This window comes from Armigeres subalbatus, chromosome 2, assembly GCF_024139115.2.
Source record: "Armigeres subalbatus isolate Guangzhou_Male chromosome 2, GZ_Asu_2, whole genome shotgun sequence".
NCBI lineage: Eukaryota > Metazoa > Arthropoda > Insecta > Diptera > Culicidae > Armigeres > Armigeres subalbatus.
In genome coordinates, this window is record NC_085140.1 from 261,347,387 (window position 1) to 261,371,356 (window position 23,970).

The following is a 23,970-nucleotide window of genomic DNA, read 5'->3' on the forward strand; positions in this document are numbered from 1 at the left end:
TACTCACACGTCTGAACAAGTAATCACCGCCGAATTGTGAATGTTGCGGTACAGTAGTGTTGGACGTCCAGCACCTTATCCTCGATTGCAGGAAGTATTCCGAAACACAGCGCAAATACAACATGGCCACCAGTTTTCGCGATGCCTTGGATAACAGCGAGGAGAAATCATCCAGAATGCTGAGCTTTCTCTGTATGAACATGAAACCGGACTCTACAACCAACTATAGAGGAAGAGAAGCGAGAACAGCGAGGAAACAGCAATCAGTTGACGATAGTACACAAAGCCCTTTCCCCAGTGCCGGCTCTTGCCGGTAGTTCTGGAAGCAATCGTGTAGTAGTTTTGGCAATGGCTGGCACTGTGGGGCAAGACGTCCCACAGGTCATAATTATTCAATTTCCCCATCCAAACAAATACTTCCGCGCGTGATGTCGTTATAGGTTACCCACTTGGAGACGTTGGCCGGTCCAATCGTAGAGCATCGACATCAGCAAATTCATCGTGCCCGCCGTAGAATGTGCTGCAGAAAGAAATGTTAACAACGAAAAAGAACAGTGAAAATTTTAATAGGAAAATGTATTAGAAGATAAGAGTTCAACCAAAGGAATGTATTCGAAAACACGAATTAACGCATACACATTTCAAACTTTAGACACGAATGCACCCCTCTGGTGTTAAGTGTCCAAAATAAAAAAAAAAACAAAACAAAAATTAAAAGCCATGAAAACAAGTAGGTATATCAAACTTGTATACAAGTGCGAAACAACAAAAACGGATAGGCAGTCCCACCGAGAAGTGACGATAAAACGCATTGTTCTCGCTCATTTTGTATTGGGGACCATATGAGAACTTTATTTCATCAAGACAGTAACTTCTAATGGAACGTACACACGGTCAAGCAGTTTGACCAACATTGACTCCACCTCTCGTTTATTCAAACATCCATCAAGTTTTACCAACAGTGGCACGAACAATCAATTTATTCGACCAACAATATCACACACGAACGACCGAAGCGCCAACTTGAGCACCAACCATCGAAAAATATAAGGGGGTTTGTGCAACTTTACTACAAATGCTCTAACATGTTCGGCGAACCTTTACTCCGCCCCCGACAACTCAAACCAAAATCAAACCGTTTTAATTTTTTCCAACCGAGCCGCCAACTGTCAAATGATTGTTCGAACAACTTCACACACGTTCCAACAAAGCAGCAACCAAAGCGTTTTCTTGGGGGTGGAGTCAATGTTCGTCAAACTGCTTGACTGGTGTGTACGTTGCATAACGTTTCAGTTATCACAAAGTTGAAACGGCAGACGGAGATGAACCGTTTTATTTTATCCAAGGATGTTATCGATCATTTAGTAATCTGCGTTCGATCATTTAGTAGTTTGTCAATAACTCATTCCAGAGGCCTGATTTCAAAATGTATTGTAAGGTGGAGTTTTAGTGCGAAGGTTTTTCCACAACTCTCCTTAACAGATCGGTGTTCGAATTCCACTATTAAAGGAGTTATGGTGCTAGTTGCTATACTTATACTAAATTATAACAAAATATGCAATCATTTAGTCTAAGTTACTGCTACTAGCGCTTTAGCTCCGTAATAAGTGAAATTCAAACAACGAACTGCTGGGCAGAGTTGTAGATAAACCTATCCACTAGAAGCCCCCCATACAACACATTTTGAAATTTAGCATCTGGACTGAGTTATTGACAAACTACTAAATGATCGAAAGCAGATTACTAAATGATTGATAACATCCTTGATTTTATCTGGTGAAAAATTGAATCTGAAGTTCATATTTCGATGGTCTACAAACCACTTCGTCAACCATCGATTATTATATTTTCCCTCCAGGCCATCACATTGAAATGTCATCTTAAACCTTCAACGATCAAGCATCAATATTGCCTCGTTGCTGTAAAGAACCAGATTCTTTCAGTAAATAAATTAATTGAATTATTCCACACTCATTTGTCAGTGCTGCTTGACCTCAACATATTTTCACAGCATATTGCATTTTGCCAGAAAAAGAAACAGCTGGAAAGTCGGAGGGACAGCTCTGATGTGCGCTTTCTTGCTTTCTTTTGCTCGGTACGATAAGTTCCATCGGTAAATATCATTACCATCAATGAGAAGGTCTCCCTCGGATCGTTCACGGACAGTACCGGTGGAACGATTTTCTGGTGCACGGAATAATTGATAATGGGTGCAGCGATGCATTTTTCAACTTGATTGGAGCCCAAGCTCAAGTTGTTTATCAAGGTTCTCCATCTGTGGTTATTATGCTTGCCATCATTGCAGTGACATTATGCGTTAAGATTTTTTACACGATTTATTCAGACAAATGTTCAAGTGCGGCACGGAGACTCTTCAGACGCTAACATGACCACAGGGCGAAAGGTGGATGTATCAATTAACCTCAAATTTACGCCGCTTTTGACCTGGAAACGATCCGGGTGGTGTGAGACCTGGAGTTCAGCCAGCGGTATGAGAAATAAAGATCAGCAACGACGTTTTACCACCACTCATGTGGAGAGTGCAACAGTTACGGTGCAATAATGGGAACCGGGGCCTGCCAAGGTTATGGAGAAAGAAATTTATCGACCACGGCTGTCTTAATTAATTGAGGCCCTTCGGGGTGATAAATGATTTTTGGTTGCATACGGTAGGATACTCCGACACTGTATTGAGGTAAGTGTCGGAAGAAATGAAACGGCAAATATACTCCATTAGGTGGAAATGTAAGAAGGTACTTGTTCAATTGTTTATGGTACAGTTATGCGCATAAACTCAAATAAGGAAATACACTCCCCCACAATTATGGAACACTTTTGCCAAAAAGTAATAATTTCACAATCAAATTCACTATTTTCAATAAAAAAATGACTTTCTTTCAGCAATATTAGATATCTACCTAGCAATCCATCATAGTTTTGACTGTTTCACATGCTTAAAATGCTTTAAATTATAGATAGTAGAATCTATAGATGAGCGAAAGCATGGCTGAGTCGATTTTTTTGCCCGTGCACACGCGCATATGACGTCACAGCCCTTAACGTTTCCATTGAAATCGTGACGTCATGCTCGTTTGGAGACGCGTTTGACAGTTCGTTTGGAGACAGAGGATTTATCTTCGCTTATCTATATATTCCACTATCTATACTTTAAATATGATTTATTCGAAAACAATTGAATTGATCAGTGTTCCATAATTGTGACCCCACAGTTATGGAACACTTTAGTATTTCCTGTATAAATTGCTTCTTAATGATTTTTTATATTGCAGCACTAACATTGGCAGTATGAACGAATTTGTAGCTAATATTTGCATTAAAACGGCATTGTTTACATTCGCCGCCATATTGGACACGAAGTGTTCCATAATATGGTTATTTGCAATCGATTTGAAGTTGAGTAATTTTGTTGTAACCAAACCTATTTTGGATGGGATATCACATAGCGGATCGAAAGCTTAGATCCTAACGGTGGTTTTCATATATTAATATCTAAAATTGGTTGATTTTGTGACCTGGTAGAAATAATTGAATGTTGAGAAAGTCGTTAAGCGTTCCATAACCGTGGGGGTAGTGTATTGTTACTTTAAATACATATTGCGAACCATTTTTTTCAGTCAACCTTTTTTAAAATAAACGTATATAATGTTGCAGGTTATAGCATAGTTTTGTTAAAATTTCAACTTTCTAGCAACAAGCAATGAAATGTTTCGTCATTGATCTCCTCATAATAATTAGAAGTCACTAGGATCATTTCCCTCATTAAACATCCATGTCAACGTAAAGAACCGTGGAAAAGTGATGTCATATAACTGACGAAGGTGATTAGAACCTCTAAAAACAACGAATCAGTAGACTGTTAATCCACACTGACACAAAGCCCGTTGCATCGTCCCACACATTCGAAATCCGAAACTCTATGCCTCGCACGCCGAAAAACATTTATTCACCGGAGAAGCCTAATCGACACCTCCGGCTTAGTCCCTCGCTGTCTGTCCAATTCATAATCCAATCAAAGCTGTAACCCCCGGCCCGAGTCCATCACTATCCGTCACTAATATCGTGTTTAAGCTCTGACGACCTCCGTTATTAGTTACCGAAAACACACGCAAGACCAAGCCGACCGAAACGACACGGCACAGGTCAAAAGCGGGAAAATCATTTTAGATAAGTGAGAACTTGGAAGACGATAAACAGATGCACTCTGTTCATGCTCAAGCATTTTGGATGCTGCACCCAGACTCTGTCGGTGTCGCCTTCATCGATCGGGACCGGTGCATTGCCGGCGCTGAGCCGGTACAGGAAAAAAAAGCTAAAAACAAGAAAATTCTTGGAAGATACTTTGGACCAGATTCCTAACCAGGCCGAAGGTGCGTGGACAAATAAACACTCGCCTAAACTTGAGGTCAGAAAGGGCAAACAGCGAGAATCCCAGTTTATTGGAGAATGTGCTCAGATGCTCTGCAGTCGAGAGTCAACATTTATTTTTTAGTTGTTGTTGTGTTTGTTTTCGGCGGTCAGGGACAGTAGGGTTGTAAATCAATGTCGGGACTGTAGTTACGTTTGGTAGTTCAAAGACAAGCACATAACATGGTCGTCCCAAATGTCATTACCAGTTACAAGATCAATCTTATTCGAAGAAACCTGTATCCCTGAAAACTCACCTGACCCAAATCGAGCGAAATGGTGACGCGATCGTTCTTGATCGACTTGTGCATCGTCGGACTCTGCCACCAGCTATTCGTCCCATCGACAATGTTCGTAATGGGATGCCGTTTCTCCAGGTCCGGATTGTTGCCATCGCATATGCCACACTGCTGGGAAGATCGCGATCTGCGCGTTGCCCACCGGGAGTGCATGGAAAAAAAAACATACGCCAAAAAAGAAACACACAATTAAGATCAAAGATTAATCGTTTGGTCGGGGGCACTTTCGACACCCTTTCACTGTTAGCGCAGGATGTATCGCATCGGAAGTCAAGGATCTCACCGGTGTGGGTCCTGCAGGCGACAATATTCTTCCTTGCCGTGTTGACCGCAGGTTGCATTCACCGAAATTGTCGCCCGCATCGCTACGTTGAAAAACGATGGCCACAGTCCGGTTGGTTTTTGGAAACCGTGGTCGAAATCCACCGCCGAGGACGAAGTGAGGCCGGATAGTAGCTTGAGGTCTGGAATGTAGAGAATGGAGAATGTTGGGGATGTCATATGATGTTATATTCAAATTTAATCACAAAATATGTATTTTCTTAGCATTACATCATTCATATAACTACTCAGAAACTTCTTTGCCACATTCTAAAGATCATATTCTGTTTAGCGAACAATTCAGCATCGTTCCATGTACACTATCTAATGTAGAACGTTAAGTAATTTCCAAAAGCCCAACAGCAAGTTCGAAATATTCTTAAAAAATCACCCAAAGCATCGTGGTAAAGATAGGTTAATTAATATCGAAACTAATCCTACAAGTCGTATAACACTTCACAAAAGAATGTACCATAAATTATAAACTCGTTCAGCGCCTCGCAGACCACACCGGGAAAAAATTAATGAGTACGACCTGCTGAAATCATGTTCCGAAGGCAATCCGCATCGGCTGGATCTTGTTTCCGTTTAGAGATCTTCTCCATACGTTCTGCTTTCCACACCACCAATCGATCCGATTGTCATCACCAACAACGACGACAGCGATGATGACAACGGCAACACGTGAGCCAAGCACGTGAAAATTAACAATTTTATTCAAATTACGTGCCGCTGTGGCTTGTCCCGGCGAGAAACCCAGTCAAAGGAAATAAATCGAAATTGATGAACCCCAATAAACAAAATCACACCGAAAATCCAGCCAGCTCGGAGCTCCCAGTCGAGTGTGGGTAATGGATGGTGGAACTGTTGCACCGGCGACCTTCCTCCTCTTCATCTCTCTAAGCCATAATGGGATGAAATGGAAGATGCGGTGCCCTAGATGTGTAAACTGCCAACCTTAACTGGAATAACTCAGCCGGTTAGAACACGAAAAATATAGGCGCGAGGACACATGCCGCTCTCGACATAAACCATAATTCAATTATATGTACTTTCGTCAAATTTACGACTCGGTTTATACGATAAATAACACTAATGAGCTTTTCGGAGCTCTTGTTTTTTTTACATTGCACACTACGCCGAGAGGAACGCCGGTGGGCTCTTACGTGCTCACTGGATTTACGAGCTTACATGGAATAAAATTCCCGTGACGAATAAAGTTTTTTTCTGTACAAAATTAAGAGTGTAATAAAAATAAAGGTGCTATCGGGTTACTCGAAAAGAAAGTTACTAGGATGGAAACTAGGTACTACTGCCCATTGAAAACATTAAAATACGAAATCTTTTTGCAGATAACACGAATTGAACGTTTATCTAATCATGAACCTAATAGATTTGAAACGAAGTCCCGCGGAATTTAAGCATGGCGAAATCTAATATTTTGATTTTGTTTGGTTTCGTAAAAGTCCAAAAACTTCGCCAGCAGAAACCAGGTTTCAACGAAATGAAACTGAATTCCACGGAATTTCGAAACAAATTTTAACTAAATACCAAACATTATCTCATCGAAAAATTCTTATTGCAACACCATTCTAAATCAGTAAATGCGTCTTTAGTCTTCTAGTTAAAAGCCTGCTCAGTGTTTTATAAGAAATGTTATAGGCAGAAATTGAAATACGCATTTGTTAATTTAAAATAATACCGCATAGTCAGCGAAGTAGCGTTTAGTAGGCCATTCTTTAGGGGGCATCAAAGTTAAGGATTACGCTGTTAGAAAAAAATTATTAGTTAGTTTAATAGCTACAACGCTAATAGCTGTTCAAAGATGTACTGATACCCATATTGCGTAGATCAGATGAGTTGGTCACTATTACAGCCACCGAGGTACTTCCAAAACCGTTAATTTTTATATTCATTGGCTTTAAATGATTCAGCCTTTGCAAAAGCATTACTTAAGAGACTTCATCTATAATCGAACATTTGACCGAATTCTGAGGAAGATATTGATTTGGAAAATGTATTGGAGGTAACCACTTTCCCTTCGATGGGACTCGAACCCATGACCCTACAGTACGCTAGACTGGTGCTTTAACCAACTAAGCTACGAAGGACCTCCGTCGGCCTTCGCAACCTAGCTGCTACTGAACGAGCTCGAGATTCCCAAATTGGACGCATAGTCAAATCACTCGCAATCCATTTCTCAAGCCAACGCTTCCACATGTGTATAGTACACGTCCACATTAGAGGAGCGTGAGTATTTAGAATGTCTGGCGGCTATACACATTCTTCATCAGCAACTGCACTGGAAGCTCCCTTTGAAATTGCTTCTGGAGATTCTTTAAGGGTTTCTCCTGCAGTTCTTCCATAATGTTTGTACACAAATTTCCCCAGGAAAATTTTCCTGAAATTCCTTCTGGTGTCCCTCCAATAATTTTTCTTGGAATTCTTTCTGAAATTCTTTCAAGAGTATATTCTGGAATTTTTGGTAAATCCACCATCAGGTGCTTTGGATGTTCTTCCTGAATTTTTTCTAGGATATTTCCCAAAAATTATCCGAGATCTCATCCAGAAATTCGTCCGAGATTTTTTCTAGGAATTCATTAAGGAAGTGTTTCAGAGACTACTCATCTAATTCATTTATTTCTTCTGGAGCTCCCTAACATTTTTTTCCGTGAGATCGTCCAGTTCCTCCAGGGATACTTCCTGGAATTTGTCCACAAATTTCTTCTAAGTTTCCTTAAATATTCTGAGACGAATTCTAAAGGAATGCATTCTAAAAATCCTCCAGAAATGTTCCTACGGAGATTCACCAGCAACTTCCTTTGCAACTCTTTCTAGGAATTCCTTCGAGAATAGCTCCAGGAACTCCGCTGGGAATTCTTCCAAGATTTATTTCGGGAATACCTTCGGGAATTTTTTTTTTCTCCGGAAATTTCAAGGACTTTTTCCGGGGGTTCCTCTGGGAATTTTTCCATGAACTCCACCGAAAATTCTGCCGGCACATCATCAAGAAACTTCTTCGATTATTCTTTTAGTAATCCGGAAATTCGTCCAGGAGTTTCACTAAGACTTTCTCCAGGAACTCGTCCTTCCCTCAGGAATTCTTCTAGCACTTCGTAATTCATCCTGGAATTCCTCTGAAAATTCCACAAGTAATTCCTTCGGAAATTACCCCAGAAGTTCCTCTATGAAATCGTCTATTTCCTCAGGGACTTTCTACAGGAATTCCTTCGGTAATTGCTACGAGAATCTCCCCAGGAATTCCTACTGAAATTCTTACAGGAATGCTACAAGAAATTTCTGCAGCAGTTTCTTCAATAGTTCCTAAAGAAATTCCTTTTTACGTAATCCTACTACGTCCAATAGGTGGACTCGGATTCATTTATTTAGTCTACATCTAAACAGGTAACACTGCATCAACAATTTGATGCCACAATACACGGTTCGAAGCCGCATCTCTCCATCCTCGAATGCTACCAACGCTCGCCATGTCGTTCTGTACCTGTTTAGCCCACCTCGCTCGCTGCGCTGCACGTCGTCTCGTACCTGCCGGATCGGAAGCTGTCCGACATTTTTGCAACATGCTCGGTCCATCGTACCCTTCCGGCTTTAGCTACCTTCAGGGTTCGCCGTAGAGCTGGGCGAGCTCAAGGTTCATTCTTCGCCGCCACACACCGTCTTCTTGCACACCGCCAAAGATGGTCTTAAGCACCCGTCTCTCGAATACTTCGAGTGCTTGCAAGTCCTCTTCGAGCATTGTCCACGTTTCATGTCCGTAGAGGACAACCGGTCTTATTAACGTCTTGTACATGACACATTTGGCGAATCTTTTTCGACCGCAGTTTCTTCTGGAGCCCGTAGTAGGCCCGACTTCCACAGATGATGCGCCTTCGTATTTCACGACTAACGTTGTTGTCAGCCGTTAGCAAGGATCCGAGGTAGACGAAATCCTCGACCACCTCGAAGGTATCCCCGTCTATCGTAAAACTGCTTCCCAGGCGGGCCCAGTCGTGCTCTGTTCCGCCCACTATATACTTTGTCTTTGATGCATTCACCACCAGTCCAACTTTGGTTGCTTCACGTTTCAGGCAGGTGTATAGTTCTGCCACCTTTGCAAATGTTCGGCCGACAATGTCCATGTCATCCGCGAACGTTTCTGGGATACAACCATTTAATTTTCATGGCCTGCAGTGCTGTCATTTCACTGGGATTTTACACTTAAGTGTTGGTGGTTCTATCGAAATAGAGAAGTAGTAGAGAAATCAAGGCAGCGTATACCCACTATAAATATAATGCAAACATCCACCCTTAGCCGTGCGGTAAGACGCGTGGCTACAAAGCAAGACCATGCTGAGGGTGGCTAGGTTCGATTCCTGGTGCCAGTCCATGCAATTTTCGGATTAGAAATTGTCTCAACTTCCCTGGGCATAAAAGTATCATCGTGTTAGCCTCATTATATACGAATGCGAAAATGGTAAAATGGCTTAGAAACCTCGCAGTTAATAACTGTGGAAGTGCTTAATGAACACTAAGCTGCGAGGCGGCTCTGTCCCAGTGTGGGGATGTTATGCCAATAAGAAGAAGACGAAGATCTGAAACGTGCGCGAATATTTTCAAATGAACTTCGCTTATGTGCCAGGCAGCGAGGCTGCCACGAAGCCGCGATGCTTCAAATGCCCGGTGAGACTGGAGGGTGGTTTACTTCAAACTCACAACGGTCAACCAACTCAACCGAAACCGGAAAATTAATTCCAATTCAAATAACCGATCTATTCGAAACAACTAAAAAAATAATAATGATAAGTCCCTAGTCAGCCCTGGTCAATGCTTCTTCGACACTTGCCTGAATGTATGCTTCACACTACTCTTTATTCTGGATCACTCTACTACTGCACTTTCATATTCTTATTGGACAATAATGGTATACTAGAAGTGCCGATATGCTGCAAGTAGCTGGTTGACTCGACGATCGTCGGCGATGCTCGATGCATACCGGTACGATGCTCGTATGTTGCACTAGAAGAACTCGATGTCGCAGGAAAACGGGAATTTCACTTGGTCGGTCAGGAACGAGGGGTCTAAGCCGTCGGACACTGGATTCAAAATTCTCTACTGGTCTTCACCTTTCCTAGGCCAATGTCGCCTTTGACTGACGAATACTGTCTAGCATTAGACTGACAACAACGAATCCTAATCAAACCGGCGGGAACCGGGCCTGGTGTCTTTTTGTCACTTTCACGGTCCAGTCGAGAGGGATAATAGCGTCCACGTGATGAATTGGTAATTACCCGGGTCCGGAATAACGGTTGACCCAACCTAACACCTTCGTTTGAAGGATTTCCTGATCTAATTTGTGCCCTTCGCACGGCACACGGCGTGGTCAATCAAGTCGTAGCGATAGGATTTCCCATAACTGTTTTTAACAATCGTTATTATTATTGTTTTATAAGAAAGAATTTCAAGGGACTCACGTTAACTAAACGCTTGTTGTAATGCACCAGCCGTTCACAATAGTTAGGTTCTAAAACTTTTAGCAATCTTTATCTTCCTTTGTTTCCAATTTCATCACTCCTCTCAGTAGCACTGCCTAAACTGGACTATGGACACTTATCATTTTAAGATGGATCTTTATCTATTGATCCGCATATCATATACTCCAACACGACGCGTCAGTTTCTGATTGGTTGTTCAATCGTTAGTGTGTCCATAGTAACATTTTTTTAGCGCCTGGCACTATACTCGCCCTTTTTGAGCAAGGGGTATTTAAAACATTTTTAATTTTTAAATTTAAATTTCGCCCGCGTATTTTTAATCTTGATTTAAGGTGGTTATACAACAAAGCCACAAATCGGCCATCTTGGAAACCACGTGCTTTTTCTAGTGATTTTTCTAGAGCACGAATTGAGAGAACAACAACGCCCATGGGGATCGGAACATCTGTAGATCGTTTGATTACTCATGCTAAGCAATCGACTTTAATTTCAGCATTGTACAAAAAATATTACGCTGGTTTTGGACTTTTGATAATAGGAGTAGAAAACTGTGTGGTGAATTTGAAATTCACCACATGACTTGATTGTATAATCACCTTAAAATATTTTTGTAACCACATAGTTACAGATCCACAAACAAGTTTGACGGTCCGTGACATGGTAGAAGTAAACCGAGAGCAAACTGTTCGTTACGTTTACTCATATGAGTGCATGGTGATATTGAGCGCTGAGAGATAGGTTTGAAAAAGCCTCACAATCCATTCGAATAAAAAAAACTCAAGTTTCACGTGACTGGACGACCCTAATGAGTACTACGCAACACCAAATATTTGCAATTTCCCACCACTCCGTAACATTTTTGTATGGGAACCCATTTTTTGTAGTATAGACAGTTAACAACCACATAACCCGAGCAGTCGAAAATGGCTAAATAATATCAAATCTTGATTAGATAGCAAAATGAGATATGGACCTGATTGATATAAGAGATAAAATATCAGATGACAATTTAAAAATTTTGCACTAAAATATCATGAGGAGATCAACTTATGCTATTTGTAATGAGTAATCAATATCAGGTGCTATTGGCTTGTTCTTATCCATAACATATCTTGATATTGAAATGATATTTCGGTGCAAATTTTTGATATGGTTGCCTTTTATTTTATCTATTATATCATTCCTCCGGAAGTTCCTCCGGGAATTCCTCCGGAAGTTCCTCCGGGAATTCCTCCGGAAGTTCCTCCGGGAATTCCTCCGGAAGTTCCTCCGGGAATTCCTCCGGAAGTTCCTCCGGGAATTCCTCCGGAAGTTTCTCCGAGAATTCCTCCGGAAGTTCCTCCGGGAATTCCTCCGGAAGTTCCTCCGGAAGTTTCTCCGGGAATTCCTCCGGAAATTCCTCCAGGAATTCCTTCGCACGTTCCTCCAGGAATTCCTTCGGAAGTTCCTCCGAATTCCTCCGGAAGTTCCTCCGGAAATTCCTCCGGAAGTTCCTCCGGAATTCCTCCGGAAGTTCCCTGGAATTCCTACGGAAGTTCCCCGGGAATTCCTTCGGAAGTTCCCAGGAATTCCTCCGGAAGTTCCCTGGAATTCCTCCGGAAGTTCCCCTGAATTCCTCGGAAGTTCCCAGGAATTCCTCGGAAGTTCCTGGGAATTCCTCCGGAAGTTCCCCAGGAATTCCTCCGGAAGTTCCCTGAATTCCTCCGAAGTTCCCTGGAATTCCTCCGAAGTTCCCCAGGAATTCCTCCGAAAGTTCCTCCGGAATTCCTCCGGAAGTTCCTCCGGAATTCCTCCGGAAGTTCCTCCGGAATTCCTCCGGAAGTTCCTCCGGAATTCCTCCGGAAGTTCCTCCGGGAATTCCTCGGAAGTTCCTCCGGAATTCCTCCGGAAGTTCCTTCGAATTCCGCCGGAAGTTCCTCCGGGAATTCCTCCGGAAGTTCCTCCGGGAATTCCTCCGGAAGTTCCTCCGGGAATTCCTCCGGAAGTTCCTCCGGGAATTCCTCCGGAAGTTCCTCCGGGAATTCCTCCGGAAGTTCCTCCGGGAACTCCTCCGGAAGTTCCTCCGGGAACTCCTCCGCAAGTTCCTCCGGGAACTCCTCCGGAAGTTCCTCCGGGAACTCCTCCGGAAGTTCCTCCGGGAACTCCTCCGGAAGTTCCTCCGGGAACTCCTCCGGAAGTTCCTCCGGGAACTCCTCCGGAAGTTCCTCCGGGAACTCCTCCGGAAGTTCCTCCGGGAACTCCTCCGGAAGTTCCTCCGGGAACTCCTCCGGAAGTTCCTCCGGAAGTTCCTCCGGGAATTCCTCCAGAAGTTCCTCCGGGAATTCCTCCGGGAATTCCTCCGGAAGTTCCTCCGGAAGTTCCTCCGGAAGTTCCTCCGGGAATTCCTCCGGAAGTTCCTCCGGGAATTCCTCCGGAAGTTCCTCCGGGAATTCCTCCGGAAGTTCCTCCGGGAATTCCTCCGGAAGTTCCTCCGGGAATTCCTCCGGAAGTTCCTCCGGAAGTTCCTCCGGGAATTCCTCCGGGAATTCCTCCGGAAGTTCCTCCGGAAGTTCCTCCGGGAATTCCTCCGGAAGTTCCTCCGGGAATTCCTCCGGAAGTTCCTCCGGGAATTCCTCCGGAAGTTCCTCCGGGAATTCCTCCGGAAGTTCCTCCGGGAATTCCTCCGGAAGTTCCTCCGGGAATTCCTCCGGAAGTTCCTCCGGGAATTCCTCCGGAAGTTCCTCCGGAAGTTCCTCCGGAAGTTCCTCCGGAATTCCTCCGGAAGTTCCTCCGGAATTCCTCCGGAAGTTCCTCCGGGAATTCCTCCGGAAGTTCCTCCGGAATTCCTCGGAAGTTCCTCCGAATTCCTCCGGAAGTTCCTCCGGGAATTCCTCCGAAGTTCCTCCGGAATTCCTCCGGAAGTTCCTCCGGAATTCCTCCGGAAGTTCCTCCGAATTCCTCCGGAAGTTCCTTCGAATTCCTCCGGAAGTTCCTTCAGGAATTCCTCCGGAAGTTTTTTCGAGTACTCTTCCGGAAGTTCCTCCGGGAATTCCTTAGGAAGTTCCTCCGGGAATTCCTCCGGAAGTTCCTCCGGGAATTCCTCCGCAAGTTCCTCCGCGATTTCCTCCGGAAGTTCCTCCGGGAATTCCTCCGGAAGTTCCTCCAGAAGTTCCTCCGGAAGTTCCTCCGGAAGTTCCTCCGGGAATTCCTCCGGCAGTTCCTCCGGGAATTCCTCCGGCAGTTCCTCCGGGAATTCCTCCGGAAGTTCCTCCAGGAATTCCTCCTGAAGTTCCTCCGGGAATTCCTCCGGAAGTTCCTCCAGGAATCGCTCCGGAAGTTCCTCCGAAAGTTCTTCCGGGAATTCCTCCGGAAGTTCCTCCGGGAATTCCTCCGGAAGTTCCTCCGGGAATTCTTTCGGAAGTTCCTCCGAGAGTTCCTCCGGGAATTCCTCCAGAAGTTTCTCCGGGAAATCCTGCGGAAGTTCCTATGGAAGTTATTCCAGGTATTGCTGGAAATTCCGGAGAAATTCCTGGAGGAACGTCCGGAGGAATTCCTGGAGGAACTTCCGTGCGCCACAAGAAAATATGGTATTGACTACTCTCCCGAAATGGTAATTTTTGTAAGGAATTTGGAAAACTTGGTTGAAGTAAAATGAGCTTCCTGCAAAACTTATTGCGGTCACATATACTTTCTATTACATCAAAATGATCGATGAAAAATTTCAAAACTTTTGTCAGTTGGGTTTTGCGGTTCCTTTATGCCTCAAATCATCGGAGAGAGGTACTGAGAAGCGAAAATTTCAGTCGTACAATAATTCAAATTTGGGGAATAGTAGGTCCACAAAATTTTCTAGGAACATTCCTTGATTAATTCCAAAGAGATTGTCAGTTGGGATAAGCGAAATTCATTCCCAATTCCGAGTTATAGACATTTTAGTATGAAAATAGCACTCTACCGCGATAGAGCTTCCCTCAGACCTTAATACACGAAAAGAAAGATCTTGACGAGTACTAAGATATTACTTTTCCGATGTTTGTACTTTTTGTATAATATCAATTATACGACTATTTTCGTAACGCGAAACCATTTGAATGTCACTGTTTTTAAAGTACAAATATCTAATGAAAATTAAAATTTTCGAAACAATGCACACAAAAAGGCCATTAAAAACTTTATTTAATTACGTATTCATCAATACAACTGCACCCAAATAGGTGCGATGGAGCACATTTGTAAAAGTTCGATTGAGGAGTCTTTTTTATACTAAAAGTCTGCTACTTTGATTGGCTATTAAACCATCCCAAATTATTTTCCAGTGGAAAAAATGTTTTTCATGTAATTCAATATGTATGTTTTCGTGTCCTACAGATATTGGATCCTAATTTTCAGTTTGAAATTTTGGTCCCTTGGCGTAGAAGTGCGTGGATTGTGTCAACAGCGTTTTTATTTTTTTATTCCTTTCTTTATTTGTTAGGCACCCTGTGTTACTTAACCGCTACTGTGGTATTCTGCTGTACAGAATCCACACAGAATCTATTTTTAGATTTCCATTACTCATTATTGTTGTCGTTGCCAGTCCATCTCATCGTGAGTCCATTGTGTCCGTTTGTCCATGTCGTGCATCCAATGATCGTTGCATTGTTCGGTTGCCATTTATCCGGGTAACGTTGGAGGAATGCCTCCAAGAAGAACAAGTTGTCAGTCGTCATCAGGCAGCCGTGACGGTAAGGCGCGTACCCCAAACGCCACCGTATGGGCTGCGGATCCGGCGACTGACGAGGGTTTGGTGAAGGGACTGGGAATCGAACCCATGACCATCCGCTTGTAAGGTGAACTTGTAGCCAACTACGCTACGGGACCCCCACCAGCAATAACGTCTTTATCTTACAATGTGTTTTATATTATTTACATATATATCAATCGACTCGCAAACTTTCCACCAATGTGTCAGTTTTATTGAAACTTTTAATTATAAACGTTAAACTACTGAAAGTTTACATGAAAAACGCTTCAAAGCATTTAAGCGTCAAAATAAAGGCAAATAAATTTGAGATGCATTAACTACACTGAGTCGAATCCAACAGATTGATCGAACATGGAATCATCATTTTGAGTTACGCCAGTTTTGTTCGAAACCAGTGACATAAGTAATCAAATAAATTAGGTATCTTATAATATTCAAGAATGATGGATTAAATTCCTCAGTTTGGTGCAAACTTTTTTGCGTAGTTTACGTCGTGCGGTCGTGTCTTGTACATAACACGTCTTATTTTATTTTTTGCTAAAAGAAAAATTATTTTAAAATAGGCTGATGATCCATTTTTTTTCGTGAGAACAATTTATTGCATAATATTTTGATTGGACTGTTATGTCGAGTCTAGCAAACGGGTTGACCGTGAACACACGAGCCATTAAAAGATGCGTGAGCTGCATATTAACGAACATGCTATGAGTTCCATACATTAGCACCTTTCAGTTGATCTGTTGTTTCCATCGCAGTGCGCCTGCCGATGACCATTCGACTATGGTTGATTGTTTTACTTTCCCACGGATGAAGATATTGCTTCATTAATGGAATACTAATCAAACCATTTTGATTTTTAAAGGCAAAAAATACCAGATTTCGGAGCATGGGTTTTTTATCAGATGGATTCCAAAGGATTGAAATCCCGTTCAGATCATGAAAGATTTATTGTAAATCATTAAAATAAGGGCAAGATGAATGTGATATACCAGCTTTACTGCACACTAATCAACATTGTAGTTCCATTAATGTTGACAGTTGTCGCTCTTGCTAGAGATTTATAGCTGAAGCCGAACTCGTGCCACTTTGACGTTGGGCAGATCATAAAAATTACTCTTTTACGAGGGTTGGGAAAAGAAGAAAATCTTCAAATAGTAGAGTGTTAAAGATGCTGTTGTAAATGAATAAATGGGCGGTTCTGAACAATGCTCCATACATTGTGCGTGTGTGCATTTGTATTGTATTCATTGAAAACACTCAATCAATGGCTAACTAACCAAGGTGTTAATTGTGAAGTGAAAGCTTCAGTCACGTCCGTCCTCCATGAGAATTGTGTCACTGTCACCTCGTGGTGTACAGCGGGAAGGTTTTCTTTCAGCATAATGCGATGTAGTATCGGGCAGTCAAAAAACGATACATACAAAAGTAAACGAAAGTGAATTGAGCCTTGCTAACCCTGAAATAAAAAATAAACTATGAATAATTCATAAATGGAAAGCAATATTTTTTTCCAAAATGCGTTCAAAAAGCTCACTCATTTATGTACTATAGGGTGGCTCAAAAAACACTTTTTCAAATTTGTTGATGGGCCGCCCTCTTATTCGGTTCTATTTGATGCCCTGATGCTCTGGACCAAATTTCAGCCAAATCGGTCAAAGTTTGGGTAGTGCTAAACTGGTTGGAAGTTTATATGGAAAAATGTATGCAGAAACATCCAAAAACAGTGATTTGAAGTTGGACGGCACAATTTACGATCAAGAACCATGATACTCATTCAGTTCATGTAAAATAAAATACAGAATGTTATGCTGAAAACCGCGAGAAGATTAGAGTTTATTTCGCAAAGATATTAGCATTTTACTGGAGTGTTGTAGGGGTGAATTTATTTCTTTTCAAAGGTAAAAGAAACGAAATTTGCTCAAACCCCACTGCAGAGAAATGCTAATAACTTAGCCGGGCAAACTCGAATCTTCTCGCGGTTTTCTGCATAACATTCTGTATTAAATTCTCCAAGATCTGAATGAGTATCATAGTTCTTCATCGTAAGTTGTGTAGTCCAGCTGCAATTTACTGTTTTTGGATGTTTCTGCATACATTTTTCCATATAAACTTCCAACGAGTTTAGCACCGCCCAAACGTTGACCGATTTGGCTGAAATTTTGTCCAGAGCATCAGGGCATTAAATAGAACCGAACAAGAGGGCGGCCCATCAAAAAAATTGAACAAAGTTTTTCCCATACTAATTTGAGCCACCCTATTGTACTATCATTATGATTTATAATAATAATCCAAAAAATAGAATAGATTCCAAATTCAGTGCCTATACAAACAAAACAGTAGTTAGTTATGAAGATTACAATTGAGGGAGTTCAAAGCAGAGGGATATAAGTGACATTTTGGTCAAATTTGACTTGATTAAAACAAAACATGCTTTGGATTTGGACCTTTGCGGCAATATATTGATATAGTTTGCACATTATTTGTAAAAAAAAATAAATCCGCCAAAAAAATTATACGATATGTATGAAACGAAAAAACATTGAAAATGTTTACAATTTTTTTTTCTCTATACTAAGTTTTTGTCACTTACACCTTTTTGCGTTTGACCCCCTCAATTGGGTTGTTTAGCTGTATATGTGTTTTTACATATATTCGGAATCTGGATAAAAAACTGAGCCTAACCCCAATTTTTTAGAATTTTTGGAGCCCCGGAACTATTTTTTATTTGCATTTTAAATTTATATGGGGCTAAAAATTTGTTCTTATGCTGAATGGGCCAACTGTCATTCTATCGATGTAAATGGCTTATTGTTTGCTGTACAAAAATGTTAATAAAAGGTTTACGAACGAAATAAAAATATGTTGGAGATAAAAAAAGCATACTCTTTATGTTAAACTATAAAAAACCTCATATTTTTCTCTGGTAAACAACCCAATTACATAAGTTCAAAGAGATGCATATTTCGAAGCCATCTGAATTAAGCATCGTGCTTTTTGATACTACAATCGGCTGTCCCTCTAGAAGTCCTATATATTGTGCAATTGAAATCCACTGAATGCCTCTAAATTTTTAAAATAGACATAAAATAGTTGAGATAGCATGAATGTTGACATTCCTTTATGTGGTAGAGATCTATGTAATAGAATGTATTTGTATATCATACAAACTTATAAAGCAGACTAAATTCAACACCTTGTACGGCCACATTTGCAGTGCGAGAAAAATATTACTGAAATCTTTAATTGGATGCAATTTTATTTCTACCTCGACACCGAAAGATCATTTCCGCGATAAAAGCAAACAATTTACCGAAACTTTGGACGATCGAGGTCCATTAAGCTGCCACCACATAAATATCCCCGTGCCCGAAGCGAAATATTTTATCAACAAAATATCATCGCGAAAGGGCATAAAACGCACGCAATCGCAATATCAGCCGAAACGTGCGGAATTAAAACCCAAAACACTAAATTGCCCAAAAGCCTACAATTATCGTTTCAACATTTCACATTTCGACCAGCTCCACACCGCACCCAATGTACCTGCATGAGCCTTTTCGAACCGTTAAGCCTTGAAGAATTCTTAGCACAGTTGTTGAAGGTTGGGTAGCTACCACGAACTGCCGCGCTTATAGCCACCAGCAATCGCGGCCTACAAAACTTCAAAAGTGTAATTGCAATCCATCCCATCGGAGAAGCATCGCATGTGTGATGATGGAAATAAAAATAAATATGAATGGCCTGCAGTCCGTCCTGGTGATCATTAATTTCTGCTACCCAAGGGGGGCAAATGATTCATGAACTTTTTCCCGACTATAGAACTCCGCATTTGAACCACAGATTAAAATGGATGTTGAGCTGATAGAGATGTTAAAAAATATATATGAGAAACACCATCGTATGAATAGTGCAATTTTCGTGTTGTAAAGGTAGCCGACTGCTAATCTGCTTACTAAATCAATATTATGTTTCAATAAGTCGCATGTCGTCGGTCGGATTTTGTTTGTAGCGCGGTACTCTGAAACAACGGCAGCCTAAACAACAGTAGGATAAAAATGGGAAAACTCCGCAGGTAGCAAAAGCCTCTACCCGGCACGATTCCAAATGCACTTAATTATGAAATATTACCTAATTGATAATTCCAGCAGGTCCCCTATTGGGGTCTTTGAGGGCTCCATCGTGCATGGGAACAGAATGAACCAGCACCAACCCCCGCCAAGCTGTGATCGGATACCTTTTGTACTCTACCTGGCCGTCGGTCGTCGAGAGAAAAATTCAATTTTTCATCTTTCAAAACGCGAAACGTCCTTAATCCAGCGCGGAACAAGTGGTTCGTCCGAAATGCTTGGACAAGAAATTCGTGCCAGTGAGCGGCCCTCCCGTGACCATATTTGGAATTCTTCTCTCGTTGACTGTTCTTGCTGAGGCTGTTTCTATGTTGTAAAGTAGGTACAATGTAAACATATGGATATCGTTGCAATATAAGTAACTCCTACTTGGTAAAGAAAAAAATGCATATGAACGTTGCTGTTTCTAGTGCAAGCGTTCGAGTAGCAATTGGATAATACCTTCATAAACTAATGTAGCCACAAAACGAAAACTACGCCGTCAAGTCATAAATTGATCCGGAAAAGTAGCATTGCATCGGCAGCAAGTAAATCAATGTATGTAGACGATTATGTAGGGTAACCGTACCCTTAGTGGAAGTAGCACCAATAGTTGAGGTGGTGTGGGACCCTCTTTAGCCGTGCGGTAAGACGCGCGGCTACAAAGCAAGACCATGCTGAGGGTGGATGGGTTCGATTCCCGATGCCGGTCTAGGCAATTTTCGGATTGACGACAAAAAAGGGGGCATAAAAGTATCATCGTGTTAGCCTCATGATATACGAATGCAAAAATGGTAACTTGGCATAGAAACCTCGCAGTTAATAACTGTGGAAGTGCTTAATGAACACTAAGCTGCGAGGCGGCTCTGTCCCAGTGTGGGGATGTAATGCCAATAAGAAGAAGTGGTTTTAAAGGGATTTATCATAATTATACACTTTACTGCCGTAATCTGAGAAAGTGACGTAAAAGCCAAATTACAACATGCATGTTTTCCATTTATCTGTTAAAGAGCTCGATGAGTGCTAGTCGTCAACACCATTTTTTGGAAAATGGTGTATACGTCAGTTTTTTTTTAGATTACGGCAGTTTACGATGACTTAAGTTGATGCGTCTTGCTTTAAATAAACTATTGAAAACAATGATTTTTCTTAATTAAGTCATTATAGGTTAATAGTGGTGCAACGGTACCAAAATTGGCGAGTCTCATAAGAAATCAATAGATAGCACCACTATGGGAACCAAAATTAATTTTTATTTCCACTAAAGGAACAGTGTACCCATTAGTGGTGCAAGCTAGTAGTTGTTGATGTAAAATGACATCAATCTCATGGGGGCAGCAGAGACTTTGTCCAAGGGCTTGACGACCCCTCCCCATGGCCACTGCGAGTTAGACCGGGACCATCGTCCCTAACCCCTAATCCCAAGGCGTCAAGCGACCCGTGCCGAGGGGATGCATGGCCAGGGGGGTGAAATAATAAGCTAGGCCTTTAACGGAGCCTGTGGGGTACCTGGGCACCCTCCACAGTAATTGTCCCTTACCGCGTTATGCTGGGCTCTGGCGTGGTGGACCTCTTTTCCCGAGCAACTCGTGGGACCAAAATGGAAAACCAAGTCAATTCTTCAATTAGTGGTAGCAGGGTAGGCGACAACCCCTTCGCAAGAGGTAGGTTGGTAGGGTCTCCGCCTAGAAGGCCAGAGGCAATAGTCGGCAGCTAGGTGCGCAGCGCCAGCGTGGGTCACTCAACCTACCTCTCGGCTAGAAAAACGCTGGTAGGGGTTATTGACGGCCCATGGCTTGTGGAGGCGATGAACCGCAAACGCGATGGGCTTTCGTCCTTCGAGGTGGGGACGGAACAGCTGGACGCCATCATCGACTTTGCGTCATCGAAGCATAATATCAGCAAGGACCTCAAAAGGAGCTTGCAGAAACTTCGAAAGTCGATGCTGGACGTCAAGCTGGAGAGGGCGGTCGGGACGGCCAAGTGTAAACCCGTGAAATCGGTGGAGTCGAGGTCTACCGAGACTGAGGCCCAAGGATTCGCGGACTCGGGCAAGGTCGAATCGACCGAAGGCGTGCCAGCGAAGACGGTGGTGCCAAAGTCTACCCAGACTGAGGCTCAAGTATTTGCGGGTACGTCGGGGCTGACTGCTCCAACGGAGCAGACACAAAAACGGGGGAGACAGTCTCCAGGGGATGAGCTCCCTGGGGGCCGCTCCAAAACGCGGAGGGTTACTACCCCGAACAACCCTAGCAGCACAATTCACGTTGATTTGGTTGCAATAACTCATATATGACCAAATTTGGTCATATATGAGTATCATCAACTGATTTACAACATGTGTCTTGCTCGGGAAGGGTAGTGGGGCTGGGAAGCTGAACCCCGGTCAGGTACCTCCAAAACCGGGGGAGGAAGGACCTGGAAAGGTCCGTCCACTCAGGAAAGACGGTGGTAAGGGGTTACGGCAGGCTGAGAGCTCTCAGCCGCACCAGACCAGGGAAATAGAGGGGGATGACGCCTCCTGGACCCTGGTCAAGAACAAGAGGAAACCGAAGACGTCAAGGGCCGAAAAGAAGGCCCAGGCGAATGAGGGTAGCAAGAAATCTAGGGTAGGCGCCAATCGCTCCAGGGGCGATGCCCTAGTCATCACGGCGGACGAGGCTAAGTACTCAGATGTTTTGAAGGCGATGAGGAGTGACGTCAAGCTCGGTGAACTCGGCGCCGACGTACGTCGAATAAGACGTACCCGGATGGGCGAGATGATACTCGAGCTGAAGCGGGGCGTCTCGCAAAAGGGCGCCGCCTACAAGAAGTTTGCGGAGGAGGTCCTAGGCGAGACGGTCAAGGTGAGGGCACTCACAACGGAGGTGAATCTAAGGGTTAAAGACCTGGACGAGATCACTGAAGTCGAAGAGCTCGTCACGGCACTGCGGCGACAGTGTGAAGTGGAGACGCCCACCGCAGCCGTTCGGCTACGGAAAGGTCCGGCAGGGACGCAGGTAGCATTGGTTCGGCTATCTGCAGCGGACGCCTCCAAGGTAGTCAAGTTAGGGAGCGTCAAGGTGGGATGGTCGGTATGCCCTGTGCGCATATACGAGCAACCCGAAGTTTGCTTGAAGTGCCTGGAACCGGGGCACAAGCAATGGGACTGCAAAGGCCCTGAGAGAAGCAATCTCTGCCGACGCTACGGATTGGAGGGACATAAGGCAAATGCTGCACGAACCCTCCCAATTGTTTGATTTGTTCCAGCAAAGCTGTGAACAGCAAGAACCCCATGGGGGGTTCGATGTGCCCGGCGTTTAAGCGTGCTGCAAAATCACAGTGCAGGTAACGCAGCTGGCTTGCTCGGCTTCGCCCGAGTGTTTGGTGTGCGCAGGTTTAGAGGAAACGGCGGAACACGTGTTGTTCGTGTGCTCACGTTTTCGCGCTATGCGTGACCACAGGCTGGCCACATGTGGTCTGGACACTACCCCGGACAACCTAGTTCGGAGGATGTGTAAAGATGAAGTTGGCTGGAACGCCGTTTTATTGGCTATCGCCCAAATCGTATTCGAGCTACACAGAAGGTGGCGCGTGGACTCAAGGATGGCTAGTTCAGGCGCAAATAAGAGGTGGTCCAAGGGATCGGAGTCGGCTTCATGGGTCATACCGGTGGTCATGCTCTGTGGTCGAACTCGATCCTTTTATCGAACAAGTGGCCGCGCGAAGAACAACATGGTATCGTCGCTTTCGCGGCGTCGGTCAACCAGGCGGGTTCCGAGCCCGAGGACGGAAAGGGGTCCTCGTCAAGGCTGGGGCAGGCGTAGGCCTCGCGTCGGCAAGTCCCTCTGTGTGCTGGCGAATAGGCCCTATCGCAGAAAGGTCAATTTGGGGTGCACGCGGCATCATCATTCTTGATACCAGTCGTGCAGAGGGAAGCAGGCGCGAAGTCGACCCTTCCCACCTTCCGAGGACATAGGGCGTGGTAAGGCCACCTGGAAAGCCGGCAACGCGCTGGCACGATACCATGGTGTTCTTCTAAAAAGCGAGTTACGATGTTCGGTGCTGCAAGGACACGCAGCTAACCTCGAGGGTGCGTTGTGCACTGGCCCCCCTTTGAAGCATTACTTTCTGGTTGTACCGAAGGGACTATGGGCTTGGCGGCAATGGAAACGGTTTAGCGGGTCGGGGATGTAGTCCTGCCTCCCTCGGTGATCCCTAACCCCGCACTCCCTGGTCAACCCAGGATGTCTGTTGAGCAGATTCCCCCTCCATTGTTTAGGAAGAAAAAAAACATCAAACTCATTTTTGTCAGCGAATTTATTAGTTTATCTGTAAAGCTGTAAATTTCCCATAATTATCAATTTTTGAAAAATATTTTCTACATTTGGTCGCCAGGATATTTTTCATATCTTTTTCGAGATTTTTTTTTCAAACTACATACATTATGGAAAATTTTACCAATTTTCTTTGGATTTTTTAGGAAATGTCATTGGATTTTCCTCAGGAAATTCTTTGGAACTTCCACAGGAAATTGTTTGGAATTTCATTGGGGAATTTGTAATTTTTTTCGAGTTTCTTCGGAAAACCCCACTGGTATTTTCTCGGGAAATTTGGCGGGTTTA

At 43.4% G+C, this 23,970-nt stretch overlaps 1 protein-coding gene across 3 annotated transcripts in view; it reads right to left on the reverse strand.

Annotated features, from left to right (window-relative positions):
- The window catches only part of LOC134212149 (laminin subunit alpha lam-3), a 536,022-nt gene that overhangs the window by 395,082 nt on the left and 116,970 nt on the right, over positions 1-23,970 (reverse strand). For all 3 annotated transcript variants that reach the window (XM_062689752.1, XM_062689751.1, XM_062689753.1), the window contains exons 3-4: positions 5,008-5,188; positions 4,683-4,851 (exon numbers count right to left, since the gene is read on the reverse strand). In XM_062689752.1, coding sequence (XP_062545736.1) covers positions 4,683-4,851; positions 5,008-5,188 — 350 coding nt within the window. The remainder of the gene's footprint in view (positions 1-4,682; positions 4,852-5,007; positions 5,189-23,970) is intronic.